Source organism: Rhinatrema bivittatum, chromosome 13 (assembly GCF_901001135.1).
Source record: "Rhinatrema bivittatum chromosome 13, aRhiBiv1.1, whole genome shotgun sequence".
Classification (NCBI taxonomy): domain Eukaryota; kingdom Metazoa; phylum Chordata; class Amphibia; order Gymnophiona; family Rhinatrematidae; genus Rhinatrema; species Rhinatrema bivittatum.
Genome location: NC_042627.1, coordinates 28102042 through 28118181, shown reverse-complemented (window position 1 = coordinate 28118181; position 16140 = coordinate 28102042). Strand labels below are relative to the sequence as shown.

The window sequence follows — 16140 nt, the reverse complement described above, 5'->3', positions numbered from 1 at the left end:
CAAACTATTACTGGGGATGGGTCCAAATAACTTCAGATCAGTGGGTCTTAGATGTCATCCAGAATAGCTACGCCTTGAAGTTTGCCCATCCAATTTTAGACACTTTTATAGTTTCTCTTTGCCTTTCTCCACTGAAACGGGAGGTGGTTCAGTGAACTCTATTATCTTTTAAGTATAAGGGCTTGGACTCCAAAGTGGGTATTCAGTTTACTTTGTTGTTCCCAAGAAGGAGAGGACATTTCTCCCAGTTTTAGATTTCAAGAAGATCAACAAGCATTTGAGACTTCCACACTTCAGGATGGAAACCTTGAGGTCTGTCATAGCAATTTGGCAGGGGGAATATCTGACTTCACTTCCATAGATTTGATGGAGGCATATCTGCATATTCCCATCAGAGAGGACCTTCAGAAATTTCTTCATTTTTCAATTCTGGGTGGCCACTATCCATTTTGGACCCTGCCCTTTGGTCTGGCCACTGTTCTGCAAAACTTTTCCAAGGTCATGGTAATAGTGGCAGCTGTCTTGCATCAAGAAGAGATTTTGGTGCATCTACCTGGATGATTGGATGATCACTGTAAAATCAGCTCAGAAAAGCAGGAAGGCCACTAGATGGGTGGTGGTTCACTGCCTTTGATAGGTAGAGTAGTTCAGAGGATTACCAGCCCTCAGGGGGTGGTGATCTTTGTTGCTCTTGATTGGCCCAGGTATCCATGGTATGCAGACCTGATCAGGTTACTGGACTGGAGTCCTCTACTATTACCACAGGATCCGGGCCTGCTGTCTCAGGGGCTGGTGTGGTACGAACATCAAGATTGGTTTTGTCTTATGGCCTGGCCCTTGAGTGGTCTAAATTAGTCAAGAAGGGTTACTTTAAAGAGGTAGTGACTATCTTAATGTGTTCTAGAAAAAATTCTACTACTTTGGCCTTTGTTAGGTTAGGGAAGATTTGAGGATTGTTGTGTTTCTCAGCAAATTTGCACTAGAACTTCTTCAATTCTGTCCATCTTAGTTTTTACAGCAGGGTCTGCCTAAGGGTTTAGCATTGAAATCTCTTAAGGTGCAGGTAGTAGCAATTGCATTTTATAAGGTCTTGTCAAAAGTCACCATTATCTAGTCATCAAGATATGCTTCACCCCCTTTAGGAAATGAGACATATTAGACCGCCTCTGAGAAAGCTTGGCTCCCTTTATGGAATCTAAATATGTTTTTCTCATTCTTGATAGATTCCACGTTTGAACCTCTAAGAAGAATTTCACTGAAGCTCCTCTGTTTTTGATGTTTTTGGCTGTGTATTTTGGAAGTACTGGTCCATTTTCACTAAGATCCATTTTTTTTGTATTTACAGACTTAATGATATGGATTTGTACTGTTTTGTCTTTTCTTCCGAAGGTGGTTTCATCATTTCACCTTGATCTAGTCATGTTTCTCTCATCATTCAGTAGAGAATTATGAGGGGATGAGTATTCCCAGCTTCATTCCTTAGATGCACAAAGGTTCTTTTTATGGTTTTTGAAGGTCACAAATGAGTTCAGGAAGTCAGACCATTTGTACTTTTGTAGGATCCAGAAGAAAAGCGACTTCTAAAGAGCTCCATGGCATGCTGGATCAAAGTGATTATCATAGCAGCAGAAGGGTTTGTCTCTGTCTAAGAGAGTGAGGGCTCATTCCACTAGAGTGCAGACAACTTCCTGGACAGAGCTTGGGTTTGGATGCGTGTTTTCGATGCGCTAGCTGTACCACTTAAACAGTAAGGGGTAATAGCGCGTCGAAAATGCACGTCCAAACCCCCCCCCCCCCCCCCCCCCCCCCGCGAAGCTATTAGTGCCCGCAACATGCAAATGCATGTTGATGGCCCTATTAGTTATTCCCGCATGATCCAGAAATTAACACCTGCCCAAAGGCTGGCGTTAATTTCTGCTGGCACCGGGAAAGTGTACAGAAAAGCAAAAAAAAAACAAAACTGCTTTTCTATACACCCTCCGACTTAATATCATAGCGATATTAAGTCGGAGGCCCCAAAATTAAAAAAAAATTTTAAATGAAAAAAAAAATGTTAAATCGACCGGTGGCCCGCGGGTCGGAAGACGGATGCTCAATTTAGCCGGCGTCCGTTTTCCAAACCCATGGCTGTCAACTGGTTCGAGAACCGACGCCAGAAAAATTGAGATTCAGCTGTTAAACCCGCTGATAGCAGCCGCTCCTGTCAAAAAGGAGGCGCTAGGGACGCGCTAGTGTCCCTAGTGCCTCTTTTTACCGCGGGCCCTAATTTGCATCTTCTTCCCCCCTGAATTGCGCGCACAAGAGAATGGCCTGAGTGCGCGCCGGGAGAGCAGACGCTCTCCCGCGACTTTTACTGAATCGGCCGTAAGTGCATTAACTCCTATAACCTGACCCCACCTCTGAGCTTGCCTACTGTTCCCACAGATAAAGGACTCTGTTTTTGATCCCTATGTGATCTTGCCTGTGTACAGGGTGTTAAATTTTCATACATTTAGGTTCTATTCAAAAAGAATTCTTGCTACAAGCACAATGTGAAAGGCAGCTTTTACTGCGTAATATGTGAATTTGGAGTGAGCTGATATATGATGCTTTCTGACTGTACGGGTTTAGCTGAAGATGGCATGAGACATTTAACGTTCCCTAGAACAGTATGAGAATAAAATGCAAAGGGCCCATGCTTGAGGGTTTCTTATCAGAAAAAGGAAGGTTGGTGTCAGAACTAAAATGTTTATTGGATTATTTGGGCATAATTCAAACTCTTGTGCAAATAGGTATCTCTCTTTATGTATGTACGTATATGTATATATATATATATGTGTATGTGTGCATATACTGTGTATATTTATTTTCAGAGTTCATTTGCATTAATTTAGGATAACGACTATTTCAGTAACCAAAGCCTCAATTATGTAGAGTTTGTAAACCATATAAATAGCCAAATATTCAGCCTATGATGTTTTTCTCATATTGAAAAAAATCTATATTCAGGCAAACTGCTATGCATAATTTCTTATACATCTGAGTTTTGCAGAACGGAGAATAGAGACCCCATAAATGCAGATAGTCATTGTGACAAAACACTATGAGAGCAAAGAAACAAACACCTTGAGTGCTCCCTGTAATTTATAATGTGTGTGTGTTGTTTTTTTTTTAAACCAGGATGTCCTGATGAATCTAGCTAAAGCTGTTGCCAATGCTGCAGCTATGCTGGTGCTCAAAGCTAAGAATGTAGCTCAGGTTGCTGAGGATATGGTTCTACAGAACAAGGTCATTGCTGCTGCTACACAATGTGCACTGTCTACCTCACAGCTTGTGGCTTGTGCCAAGGTAAGAGAGGGTCTAGGCAATCTGAAGCCCTTTCTAGAAAAAGTGGTAATACAGGCTTAGCACACAGGCTCTGGTTCTCTTCCATTCTGCCTCTCACTGTGAGATCTTCGGCAAATCACGTAATGTCCCCAAGCTCAAACATGGAGGATCAGAAACCTTATGACCATATAGTTTCTCATTCAGCACTGTGTACCAGGCCAGTGCTATTTGCACATTACAAAAATTATTTTTATTTTTGCTTTCTTAATGGTGTTATGGGTAACTCAAAAGTAAGTGTTTTAATGGGGTCTTTGTGGACTGTGTTTTTTCTTGTATGCTGTTCATGATTTTCTTTATTTTGATTCTGTGTGCTGGTCATCTAGCAGCACCAAACGGACCCATCTCTCTAACAGGCCGATACAGTACAGTGCGCTCCGATGGAGTGCACTGTTAGCCTGCTCTGGGACGCGCGTTTTCCCTTACCCCTTATTCAGTAAGGGGAGGAAAACGCGCGTCCAACCCGTAGCACCTAATAGCTCCCTCAACATGCAAATGCATGTTGATGGCCTTATTAGGTATGCGCGTGGGATACAGAAAGTAAAATGTGCAGCCAAGCCGCACATTTTACTTTCAGAAATTAGCGCCGACCCAAAGGTCGGCGCTAATTTCTTCCGGCGCCGGGAAAGTGCACAGAAAAGCAGTAAAAACTGCTTTCCTGTGCACCCTCCGACTTAATATCATAGCGATATTAAGTCGGAGGTCCCAAAAAGTAAAAAAAAAAAAAAAAAAAAAAAATTTTGAATTCAGCCCGCAGTTTCCGATCCCGTGGCTGTCCGCGGGCTCAAGAACAGACACCAGCGAAATTGAGCGTCGGCTGTCAAACACGCTGACAGCCGCCGCTCCTGTCAAAAAGGAGGCGCTAGGGACGCTCTAGTGTCCCTAGTGCCTCCTTTTACCCGGATCTACCGCATCACCTAATTTAAATAGAGAATCGCGCGCACCGGCAAAGGGCCGGTGCGTGTGCCAGGAGAGCGGGCGTTTGTCCGCTGTCCCGCGGACTTTACTGTATCGGCCCGTAAGCTAGTAGAGTTTTTAATTCTACTGAGCATGTGTGGGTGTTCCCACTCTGGCGTTGCCTCGTGAGCCTCCTCAGCCGATATTGGGGCTAATTGTAGCCAGGTAGTTTATTCTCTAGGGTGGTGAATGGGTATTTAGCATGGCTAATTCATCCTGTTAGCTACAGAAAACTTTTTATTGTAAGCAAACTTGCTTTTTCTATCTATTATCAAGCTGAGTTAGCTATGATGTGTGAGGAGTTGCAGTGGAGCGTTTACTGAGTATGTAACCCGGACTCTACTGTAGAGGTAAACTACTGCAAGAACATGTTATGAAAAATTACTTGTACAAATTTAGTCAGTCCTTGGAAGATTGTCCAGACAATAGTTGGACATAACGATGTGAATTGACGACCTAGTTGTAGCTCTACAGGTGACTTTGAGAGAGGTACCTTTTGCAGATGAGCAATGGAAGAGGCCATAGCTCTCACTTGATAAGCATTGACAGGGTCTGTAATTTGCAAGCCTGTTGAAGTGAAGCAACTCCACTATTAACTTGGACAATGTACTCAGTCTGTTACAGTCATATGATACAAAAGGCTGCAAAGCTTGGTGCTGTGACTGAATTATTTTCTTGTAGTAGGCCAAAGCTCATACAGATGTAGTCATATGTAGTGTTGTGGGGGAGGGAGAGTTAACATTCTTTTTGGTATTTTCAGTAAGCCCCCATCTGTTATAAATGTTCTTTCATAGGTGGTGAGTCCCACTATCAGCTCCCCTGTGTGCCAGGAACAGCTGATAGAGGCTGGAAAGCTAGTGGACCGGTCAGTGGACAACTGTGTCAAAGCTTGCCAGGCTGCAACAGATGACACTGAGCTCCTGAAGCAGGTCAGTGCAGCTGCAAGCGTGGTCAGCCAGGCACTGAATGACCTCCTCCAGCATGTCCGCCAATTTGCCAGCCGGGGGGAGCCAATTGGACGCTACGACCAGGCAACTGGTACCATTATGTCTGTAACCGAAAGTATCTTCAGTTCCATGGGAGATGCTGGTAAGCAACTTTATTTACCAAAGTGTTTACTTATGATGGGATTAAAAAGGACCAGAAAGGCATTATCCAATTAAATGGCTTGTCACTAGGGTTGCCAATTTTCCCATGGACTGGAACTGGACACCCACCAAACTTGAAGTCCGGTGGAGGGTGCATAGGGGGGGAGGTGTGTTACCCTCTGAGTCTGTGCTGCACATGGGCTTCAAGCATGCCTCTTCTATACTCTGTTTTAGAAAATGTTATTAATTATTTCAGTCATCCTCTCTTAAACCCAGTTTTGCTCTCTTTCACAACATAAGCTTCTGGAGTACATATATACATCCCCCACTCCCAAACACATGCCGCCTTACATACCTATACACGTTCCCAAAAACACAGCCTCCTTTCTCAATTACCCAGACATATTCAGCTTGTTTTTCTCTCTCTCTTACACTCTTTTCTCACTCTTTCCTTTTTCCCTCCCTCTTCCAAATCTCCCTTCCACATACAGCCCAGCTGGAATATAGAGAGACAGGTGTGGGGAGGGATCAAGGGAGAGAAGCAAAAGTTAGTGTGCACAGCACCCATCATATCGATTGACAGGGCATAAAGCTAAAAAAGAATAGACCACAGCTAGAATATTAAATCATTAAATAATATTAAATCATTAAATACATTCCAGAGTGTCACAATCCTATAGCTGATTTGAAGTATCTTTTGGCACTTCTACCTTTACATTTTCCTCCCATATCATATTGTTCTTCCTCCTCTGTTTTCATCTTCTGTTTTTAATTGACTCCTTTCTTTGGAGTCAAGTTTTTCTTTCCATTTTACTTTTCCCTTCTATAACTCTCCTCCTTTCTCCAGCTGAATTTTTCCTTCCATGCCATTTCCCCCATCTCTTTTCTGCTTTTCTTACATCCATCACTTCATATTTCTCATTCTATTGTCTCAGCCAGTTTTCTACCTTTCACCCATACATCCGCTAAATTTATTCTTCCATCAGTTCCTCCCAGCCCTTCTCCTCCAGTCTCTCCCATCCAGCCATCTTTGCCTTTTCTCCCCTCTGTCCAAGCCTACTTGCTCCCTTTCCTTTAACCCTTCCCATTCTTTCATCCCTGTCTCTCACAAAGCCCCTTTTTCTCTGTCTGCCCTGTCTCCTGTCCTGCCCTTCTGTTTTTAGCCCTCTGTCTCTCAATGTCCTCTTTCTCTTCTCGTGCCTTCCTGTCTCTCCGTAGCCTGCCTTGTGCCTCTCTCTTCCACTCTTCCCTGCCTTCTGTTGCTCCTTTCCTTTCCCTTCCCTGTATTCCATCTCTGTCCCCTCCATGCCCCCTCTATCACCTCTCCCCTCCCATCTCCTTTTTCCCTCTGTTTCTGTCTCTCATCTGTTTCTTCTTGTTTCTCTCTCCCATGACTCAGTAGTACAGGGAAGGCTGCTGCTGCTTGAGATTTGCAGGAGCCACAGAGAGCTGTATTGGAGGGGCAGCGCTGTGTCCCACATCCTCTCCTTATTGCATGCAATCACAGCACAGAGAAAGGAGGCAGTGGCAGGGACACAGCTCAGCCCTCTCTCCCCTCTCCTAATCAGGATGAAGAGGCGCCTGACACAGCCAGCCTGCTGCACAAACCGTTTTCAGTGTCGTCTAGTCAGTACTCCTGGCTGGACATTGTACAGGAAATTTGAAAACTGGGGTTTCCAGTCCAAAACCAGACATTTTGCAACCCTACCTGTCACCAATCTGCAAAGGAATGGCAGGTGGATTGTTTCACTGTGGGCTATAAAAGGGAAACTTTTCTCTTTGACTTTTTTTCTTTTAAATAAAGGGTCTGTTGATTGGGAAAATTGTACTTGCTTTATAATTTAAAACATATGTGGACTCTGTACCTCTCCCTGAGTTAGTGTTACTGCTCAGGTTTGGCTTCACCAAATGTAAGCACAGGGACCCTTATGAAGTCTGTCATGTCTATTCTTTTTTACTCTGGGAATTTCATTCTAATTTACATCTCCTGAACCATATATTTGACACTCAGCCTGACGGGGGGAGGGGGTTGCTACAGCTGCCTCTTTCAGCCTCCTCCTTGGGGACCCTGCCAGCATTTTCCCCCACCCCCCCAAGCATGCTCCTCTCTCGGCTGCCTTGCACTGGGCTGCCCCCAGTATGCTGCTGATGCTGCTGACTCTTCCAGCGGTCCCCTTCTGGGATGTCCTGTCTGATACTGCCAGCAGGGCCCTTGTGAGACAGGCACCAGCAGTGAAACTTTAATCAGGCATCCAGGGTTTTTCCATCCCTGCTTATATCTGTTTACTAGTTCAATGTATCTGGGAAGTACTGCTGGATTTGAAAAGAACCCATGGACAAATCTGCCTCCCTCCTGGTCAGTGGTGCACTTTTTAGTAGTTAAGCATCCCACGGTGTTATTTTGTGCACTCCCCACTTTCCCTGCACAATCAGTGACTGTACTCTTTACTTCCCACTGATTTGTTCCCAGTAGATTTATTTAATTGACAGTATCTCACTTTTTCCCTTGTATTATGCATGTGAGGCTTGCAATGTAGATTTAAGGATGTGAATTCTTTCCAGCCAAGTGGGGGTTTCTCAGGCTTTCCACTTCTGGGTGGTATCTCAGCAGGAGACCTGTGGCTAAACGGTTCTGAAATCCCAGTGTGACTCTATTACACTGAATAAAATGGAGCAAAATAGTTGTGAAATAGAGCATTGAAGGTCAGGATATCAGTTACTCCACCTCCTCCTGGACATTACATCCTGAGATTTCAGTGTATAAACTTTTCCTGCTTCTGAGAAGATATTGTGGAAGTAATTTTCAAAAGGATTTACATGCATAAAAGTAGCATATATCATAGCAAATTTCAAAAGCCCATTTATGCTCATAAAACCCACTTTTACGCTTAAATCCTTTTGAAAACTACCTCCTACATGTCAAATGTCATAGGAATAATGCATGTTGATTTTTTTTACCTTTGAAATCATAAAATATCTGCTAGCTTTAATTTGGTTGTATTGTTTCTGTTCGGTTTTCTGATGTGCAGTGGTTATGACTGCCTGTAACAGTGGGGGAGGTCAGAGTTCATACTGAAGCCGAGGAGGGTTTTAGTGCTGCTGCTGTCGGAGACCCTTACAGCCAGGGTTCAGCCTTTTTTAGCTGCCGTTGGTAATTAGTATTGGAGTAGAAAGGTGTCGAGCCTCAGCTTCATTTGTGTGTGCTTAACCTACTGCTATATTTCAGCCGGAGAAGCTCCACTAAGGAAATATTCTACATGTTAGTTCTGCCTGGAAAAAAAGAGGTTATTATCGCCTCTCCTTCGGGCTTGATCTTCTAAATAACACACGCACAGATGTGTGTGGGCGAATGCTCTGTAGACTCGAGGAACCTCTGTGCAGCTCTGTACTCTGAATATGGTACAGGAAGAAGATTGAACATGTCTGCCATACTTGAAGCTCTTCTGCTTTGTGTGCAGCAGAAATGACAGCGCTCAGTTCCCTGCTTGGCCAGCGCCATTTATTGATTTATTTAAACGATTTGTATCCTGCAGTCCATATCCCAAACTTGGGCCTGTTAAGATAAAGAAATACTCTCAGTGCTTTGGCTTTTTCAGAATATTATAATCTTTCACACTGCGCTGGTTGAGCCAACTCCTGTCGCAGCTGTGGTGGATTTATGGTACAGCAAGATACAAGGTGCTCCTCCTGCTCTCAGTACCGACTTTCTGCTGCCACACTCATCCTTTGCTTCAGGGTTCCTCTTTAGCATGTGGCTCAGTCTGTTCTTCCTCCGCCTCCATTCCCATATGCTTCTTAGTTTTCTCAACTTGCTGTTCTCCCAACTCAGCTAGCTAGTTTAGCCTGTTTTCTCTTTGATTTTGTTAGTGAGCTATCTGCTACTTTTATTTATTTATTTATTTATTTATTTAGCATTTTTTTTTTATATACCGAGGTATAGCATAGATGCCTTCACTCCGGTTTACATATGGAACAACTTGTTACATTGAAAGATTTAAAACTTTAAAGTTTAACAATAGTGAGAAATGGCACCAAAAATAACTTTCTCTCAGGAATATGAATTGTGTTACTCCAAAGACCACTACCACAACATACAATCTAAAGCTGGAATAGTCTCAGAGACTCTTTTTATTCATTTTTATGTGTTTTGTCGTTGTTTTTGTATGGATTGTGTGCAGTCTTTTATTTTATGTGAGCTGAGGAAATTATGCATGTTGATTCTGTATACCGCCTCGGGAGATCTTTGTATCAGGGAAATAGTTAATAAGATATTTTAAGTAAAATAAATAAAAATGTCACTGATCAGGGACAGTTTGGAGAAAGGCAAATTGTTTAATCAACTGTTATCTTGTTACAATGTAAAAATAGGGCAGTTCCGGCTCTATTCAACCTGTTATCTGGAAACCGATGTGATATCTCGATCGAATGTCGGTATACAAAAGAAAGAAATAAATAAATAAATAAATAAATATATGCTCAAGGTTTGGCCTTCAGCATTGTTTGTTCAGGTTGTTACTTCTGTCTTTCAGTTAATTGCAATTATAATTTGTTAACCCTTTTGCTCCTTCTGGGTTATTTTTGTGGCATAGTACATCTGGAAAAACAAACCAGCCATTCTATTTAACTTAGAAATATCATAAGTAACATACAATATACAGTACTTGTTTTTAGGGCAGTGAGGGGTACCAGTTGGGAACATTGGGAGAGGTATAAACAGATAAACTATTGTGGTAATACCTCTCTATACACATTGCTTGGAATTTTGTGTTCTTCTGTTGAGGCCACATCTCTGAAGGCGCGGGAAGAGGAAAAGGCCAGCCATGGGTGCCACAGCTTCTTTTAGCACTGCTGCTGTTCTCACTGGGCTTGAATGTGCTGATAGCCCGGCGGCAATGGCAGCAGGGAAGAAAGAGCAGCGGGAGAGACCGGGAGCACGCGACACACCAGCCGGTGCTTGGCGACACACTGGTTGAGAAGCGCTGCAATACAGTATGCTATAAAAATAGTCAATAACATCCTATGCTGTGCTCAGATTCTTTGGGATATGTACTTTATTGCAAGTGCTCAGGGTGTAATGATGCAATCAAATAGGACTTAAAATTGATTAGTTCACATGAAAGTACCAATAATAGGAGTATGATTATATCAGTTTTGATTCTTGAAAATCTGTTTTATAACAGTCTAGTGCAGAGGTAGGTACTCCTCCGTTTCCTTCAGTGCCACCAACAGGTCTGGTTCTCAGGATCTCCACAGTGAAATATGCATGAAATATATTCGTGTATGATGAAGGCGGTACATGCACATTTATCTCATGCATATTCATTGTGGATATCCTGAAAACCAGACCTGGCTGCGGCACTCAAGGACTGGAGTTGCCTATCCCTGGACTAGTATTTATGATCATGTGAAGAGAATACATAATGATGTTTGAAAAAGAATGCCTACCTAACAGAATAATGATAGCGACTGTGTGAGTATCTTGGAGGATCTTTAAAAGAGAAGGAATCACATTGATGAGTACACAGAAAATGCTGAGCGATCTGTCATCTGGACACCACAGTCAAATGGCCAGTTTGTTGTACATGTTCCTTCATTATTTATTTACACTAGAATATCACAAGTCGATATTTAGCCAGATGAAGCTTACCCAGATACATTGGGAGCATATTGAGGGAGGCCAACTTACTGGGAGATGCAACAAGCCGTGGTACCGTAGTACTCTAACGCGCATTAAACAGCATGATAGAGCACAATTGCTGCAATATCATGTGATATACATGGCATTTTGCATCTTCCTGCCCTCCCCCACTTCAATGACCTTTGCATGCGATTTGCTTGCCTGAATAATGCAAATGCATGCAAAGAAGATCATTACTAGGCAATCTGCTGCAAATACTTTATTGCAGCTGACCGAGAAGATGGTCAGCTGTTCTAATATCTACACCTACTTGAGATTGGTAAATGTAAGGAGGGAGGCCCGGTACTCTAACGTGGCTCCCGCCTCATATTTAAAGTGCTGATCCAAAAAAACAAAACACGAGAAGAGCTCAAATTGGGACTGCCACTTGAGGTGGCCCCGACTCCCCCCAAAGTTAAAAATTAATGCAGATGTTGCTGAGTGGCGACAGCCCTGGCTCTCCCCCAAATAGTAGTGGGACCCCCTCTTGTGTGAAAAAACATCGCAGCTTAGTGGCTCTAGGCCTTAGCCAGTTAACCTACCCGGATATATTCAGAGTTATCCAAGTACGATATCTGGATAACTTTAGTTGTGCCACAATTCATTCCTAAATTTACCTGGGAAAACGTACCTGGATAACTTTGGGGTTGGGTATATTCAGTGGTGCATCTGTGCTGCTGAATATCCAATTTGTTGTTACCCATGTAAATGCATCCAGGTAACTTATCTGGATAGACCATGGCTGAATATTGACCCCTCATTCTTTGCCTCTCAAGTCCAGGCTATTAGAGGTGAAACATTTATTTTGGAGTTATATCTGAGTTTTGTTGTTAGCCAACTGTGGATTAATGATTTATTTCAGTATTCTAGCAATAACTTAAGTTTTTGGTCATGTGTCAGTTTATAAGAAGGATCTCTTTTCTCACGTAAACCAATAATCTTTCCTCCATTTCATTGAGAGTACTAATTTGCCATCAACTGATGCAATAGTTTACAGTGATAGACTACAACGGTTTATGAATTTTGTTTAGATGATTTTTCTCACGAATCTCGTCAGTTGTTAAACCAAAATGCAGTGGAGCATTGGACGTGCTTAGTAATTTCAGTTTACAAGACAAGAAATTCCTAGTCTTTATTCATGTTTTAGGTGAAATGGTGCGGCAAGCCCGAGTGCTTGCTCAGGCTACCTCTGACCTTGTCAATGCCATGAGGTCAGATGCTGAGGCTGAAATCGACATGGACAATTCCAAGAAGCTCTTGGCTGCTGCTAAGCTTTTGGCAGATTCTACGGCTCGCATGGTTGAAGCCGCAAAGGTATGTAGGTGGATAAATGTAACTAAAAAAAAACAAACCTGATGAATATTCAGACTGCTGAAGGACTCCTGATTTCTGTAGATAACTGTATGCAGTGCTGTGTAAAGAGAGAGCTTTCTGATGGCACATGTGGCTTACCCCCAGAAATCTATTACGTTTTAGTAATCTGTGCTGTAATGTCTAATAGCCTTATTTGGATACAAATCATTAGAGATATGCATTCGCCGATCATTCGTTTCATCTGTTTTGTGATACGCACATATCTTTGTACGCACGTCAGTCTCCATGCTTGTACAATGGAAAACATACATGCTTACTAGACATGCCCATTCTGCAGAATGAAGGAAATGAATGACCAAAGAATGCACATCCCTACAACTCAGAAGCTATGCAACTTTTTTCTCAACCAAGTCCTTATTGAATAAAGGAAGTTTATGTAAACTCACTGTAGATAGAGACTGTATCTAAATGGAATGCTAAGTAGTCCTTGAACCCAGAAATACAATGTTTTAATCAGCAGTAGTCCATAGCATTTCCTGATTATCTAGAAAAACTCCACTGGAGCCAACAGTTATAACCCAGGCTTTCATTTTGGATGCTAAAAATATTTTTTCCTCACTGCATTTTTAGAGTTTTGTCTAATATGTTTTCTGAAGAGAAGGTGATGGTCATCCCACACCCTATTTTCCCATCCCATCTTGGTGGCACAGAAGACTACGTAGTAACATAGTAGATGATGGCAGATAAAAACCACCAGCCAGTCTTCTTTATCTAGTTATTTTGGTCCACACTGCTAAGGATATATCCCAGATCCCAGTCTTAGAAGTGTGATTACTTGGGATATCATTCCTTAACCAAATCAGTTTTTGTTCTCTTTCTATTTGGTTCTCTACGATCCTGGATAGATGAGTATACAGGTTTCCACATTTATCCCAACATTCAGCACCCACCCTCGCATCATGCCATCAAGCTTTGTTACTATTTTGTAACTACACCAATGTAAACTACTAATTGGTTTGCATTAAGTCTATTTCAGCTGCCGTTTCTGCATTGCATTTTTGGAACATTTTAAGAGCTTTATGAAATCGCAGTACAGCCGGACGTTGCAACATCCCTGTTCTGCTGTTGGGGGTGTGACTGTTTGAGTAAGTCGCTTGTTGCACGTTTAGGCTGTAATTTTATAACTTCCCACACTGATAGGTGCTTTTTACCAGCAGATTTTGCACCAGTTTTCAAAGTGAAAGTTATGCGCCTACTTTCACTTTGAAAATGATCCCAGGAAAACTGTTCCTCCTTATTTACACCTGCTAACGTATGTTGGTAGGTTTCCCAAGGAAAGGGCTGTTGTCTGAAAGCACTGTTTTACCCATGGAAATGGCTTTGAAAATTATTCTCTTGAGTATTTGAACATGTAACTGGATCTTTGAAGTTTTTGCTATAGGTTTAGTTACTGGGAGGTCCATATTCAAAACCTATTTAGACAGATAACTCATAAAGTTATCCATCTAAATACCAAATGTGGCACATTCAGCCATTTATCTAAAGCAGGTCTGAAGTTATCCGGCTTCGTGTGGCCGGATAAGTTACTACTTCTTCAGATGTTTTTAAGATATCTGGATAAGTATCGCTGTATTAGTATTAAAAACAGGAAAAAGATGAAAGGGCTCATGTAAATTATATAAATTATAATGTCTGGCCCAGTGCTCCTCAAATACATTACCACCGTCTATCCTCCTCCTTTTCCCGTTTTTAGTTTAATAATTTCTATTGGAATCCTTGCTTCGCCTAGTCTCGAAGTATCTGTTAGTTCACCCCCAAACCATCCAACACCCCCTCTCTCCCCCCTCCCCCCAGTAACAAAAAAAATCATCCCTGATGGGAGCAAGGGTCTCACCTGCTCCCGGCGGTTCCAGCGTTGGAGGCATAAGCTGCTCAGTTTACTCCTCCAGCACTGACTATCATATGCAGGGAACGCTATTGTATTTGCGCTTCATTGACGTGCAGGAGAGCAGTAACATGGTCAGGTTTAAGAGAGTAGAAACAAAGAAAAGGATCTGACTATGTATACCCTGGAAGAGAGGAGGTACGGGGGAGATACGATGCAGACTTTCAGATATCTGAAAGGTTTTAATGATGCATGAACTTCAAACCTTTTCAGTTGGAAGGGAAACAGTAGAACTCAGGGTCATGAAATGAAACTCCAGGGGGACGACTCGAAACCAACTTCTTATATTTGTATCTAAATTTGATCAGAAGCCAATGTAAGGCTTGTAGACCAGGAGAAATATGCTCTCACAATAGAGTCCCTAACAGAATGTGTGCAGCAGTATTCTGCACACGCTGCAAAGGTCTTATCGAGATGGTGGGAAGTCCATTATAAGAGCGCATTGCAGTAATCGAAACCTGATCAAACTAATGCTTATAAAACTGTTGTAAAATCAGAGGTCTCTAAGAAAGGTTTCAGTCTTCTTCCCAATCTTACAGGGTCATTTATCAAATCACGTTATGGCGTTTTCACATGTGTTAAGGTGCACATTATAAAATCCGTAGTGACGCACACAAGGGGGGGGGTGAAATAATGCAACTTTCACGCAGCATCACATCGCAGCCTTCCCTAGTTCCCTCCTGGTCCATTCCAATTAAGGAGCGGACTAGGAGGGAACTTCCTTGCCCCCCTGCCCATACTCCCTCCCTCTTCCCCTCTCCTCCCCGACCCCTTAAAATGGCCCAATTTTTTTTTCTTTGTTTCAGTACTTACGCCAGCTCCTGCTGGCACAGTCAAAAATGACTGCTGTACTGGCCGCCTCCAGCTCTGCCCCTCCCCTCCCCACCCCTTTTGCGAGGCCCGGCTCTTGTGCGTGTAACAGGAGTTATTCGCAGGGCCGGGCCCCTTCTAAAATGCACGCAGCGCACACAATGCCCGGCCATACGTGTAACCCCCATATTTTACACGCACGGGTGAATACAAATTCAGCCTTTAGTGTATCACTACAATGGCATTTTTCAAAGTGGGCAAAAAATCACTGCCTTAGCACTTACCTTTTAACGGTAGCTCAAATCCCCTAACACTGTCAGCATTTCGCCTGTGTGGGCTGCGTCAGGGAGAATGTAGTGAGACCAGCTTTACATCTTTGTTTTATCTTTTTCTGTCCCTTGCGGTTACTAGTTGATGCTTTGAAAAATGGCTGCACCACATTCCATCACTTTGGCTAGTAAAGGCAGTAAAGATATTGGTCTCTAATTGGACAGAACCATAGGATCTGCATTAGATTTTCTTTAAAAATGGGTCTCTCGTATGCTTGTTTGAACTCATCGGGAAAACAACCAGAAGATAACGACAGAGTAACAATCTGGGCAATGGATTCGCTAGCAACGTCCCTCAAAAGTTTTATTAATGAGGTAGGACAAGGATTTAAGGGTACAAGATAAATTCATTCTTGTCAGTATTGAGTTTACCTCAGTTGTAGTTGTCAGATCAAAATTGACCCAACTAGTTGATGAATGAATATTTGCTACAGATGTTAGGGAGACGTTTTGTGGAAAACATTGCTGAATGTCTGCTATCTTTGAGAGGAAGTACATAGCGAATTTATTGCACTTGTAAAATAGATTTCAGAAGAATCTGATGATCAGTGATTCCACTACTTGCATAATACGATTTATTGGCTAAATTTAACTTGGCATAATATTTTGCCAGAACATGGTAATAGGCCGTTTTAGCTGACTTTGAGGGAGACATCC

At 42.5% G+C, this 16140-nt stretch overlaps 1 protein-coding gene across 1 annotated transcript in view; it reads left to right on the top strand.

The window, feature by feature from the left end:
- Nucleotides 1–16140, top strand: part of TLN2 (talin 2) — a 352944-nt gene that overhangs the window by 116694 nt on the left and 220110 nt on the right. Inside the window, exons 17-19 of the mRNA XM_029574657.1 lie at nt 3160–3327; nt 5115–5409; nt 12233–12399. Coding sequence (XP_029430517.1) covers nt 3160–3327; nt 5115–5409; nt 12233–12399 — 630 coding nt within the window. The remainder of the gene's footprint in view (nt 1–3159; nt 3328–5114; nt 5410–12232; nt 12400–16140) is intronic.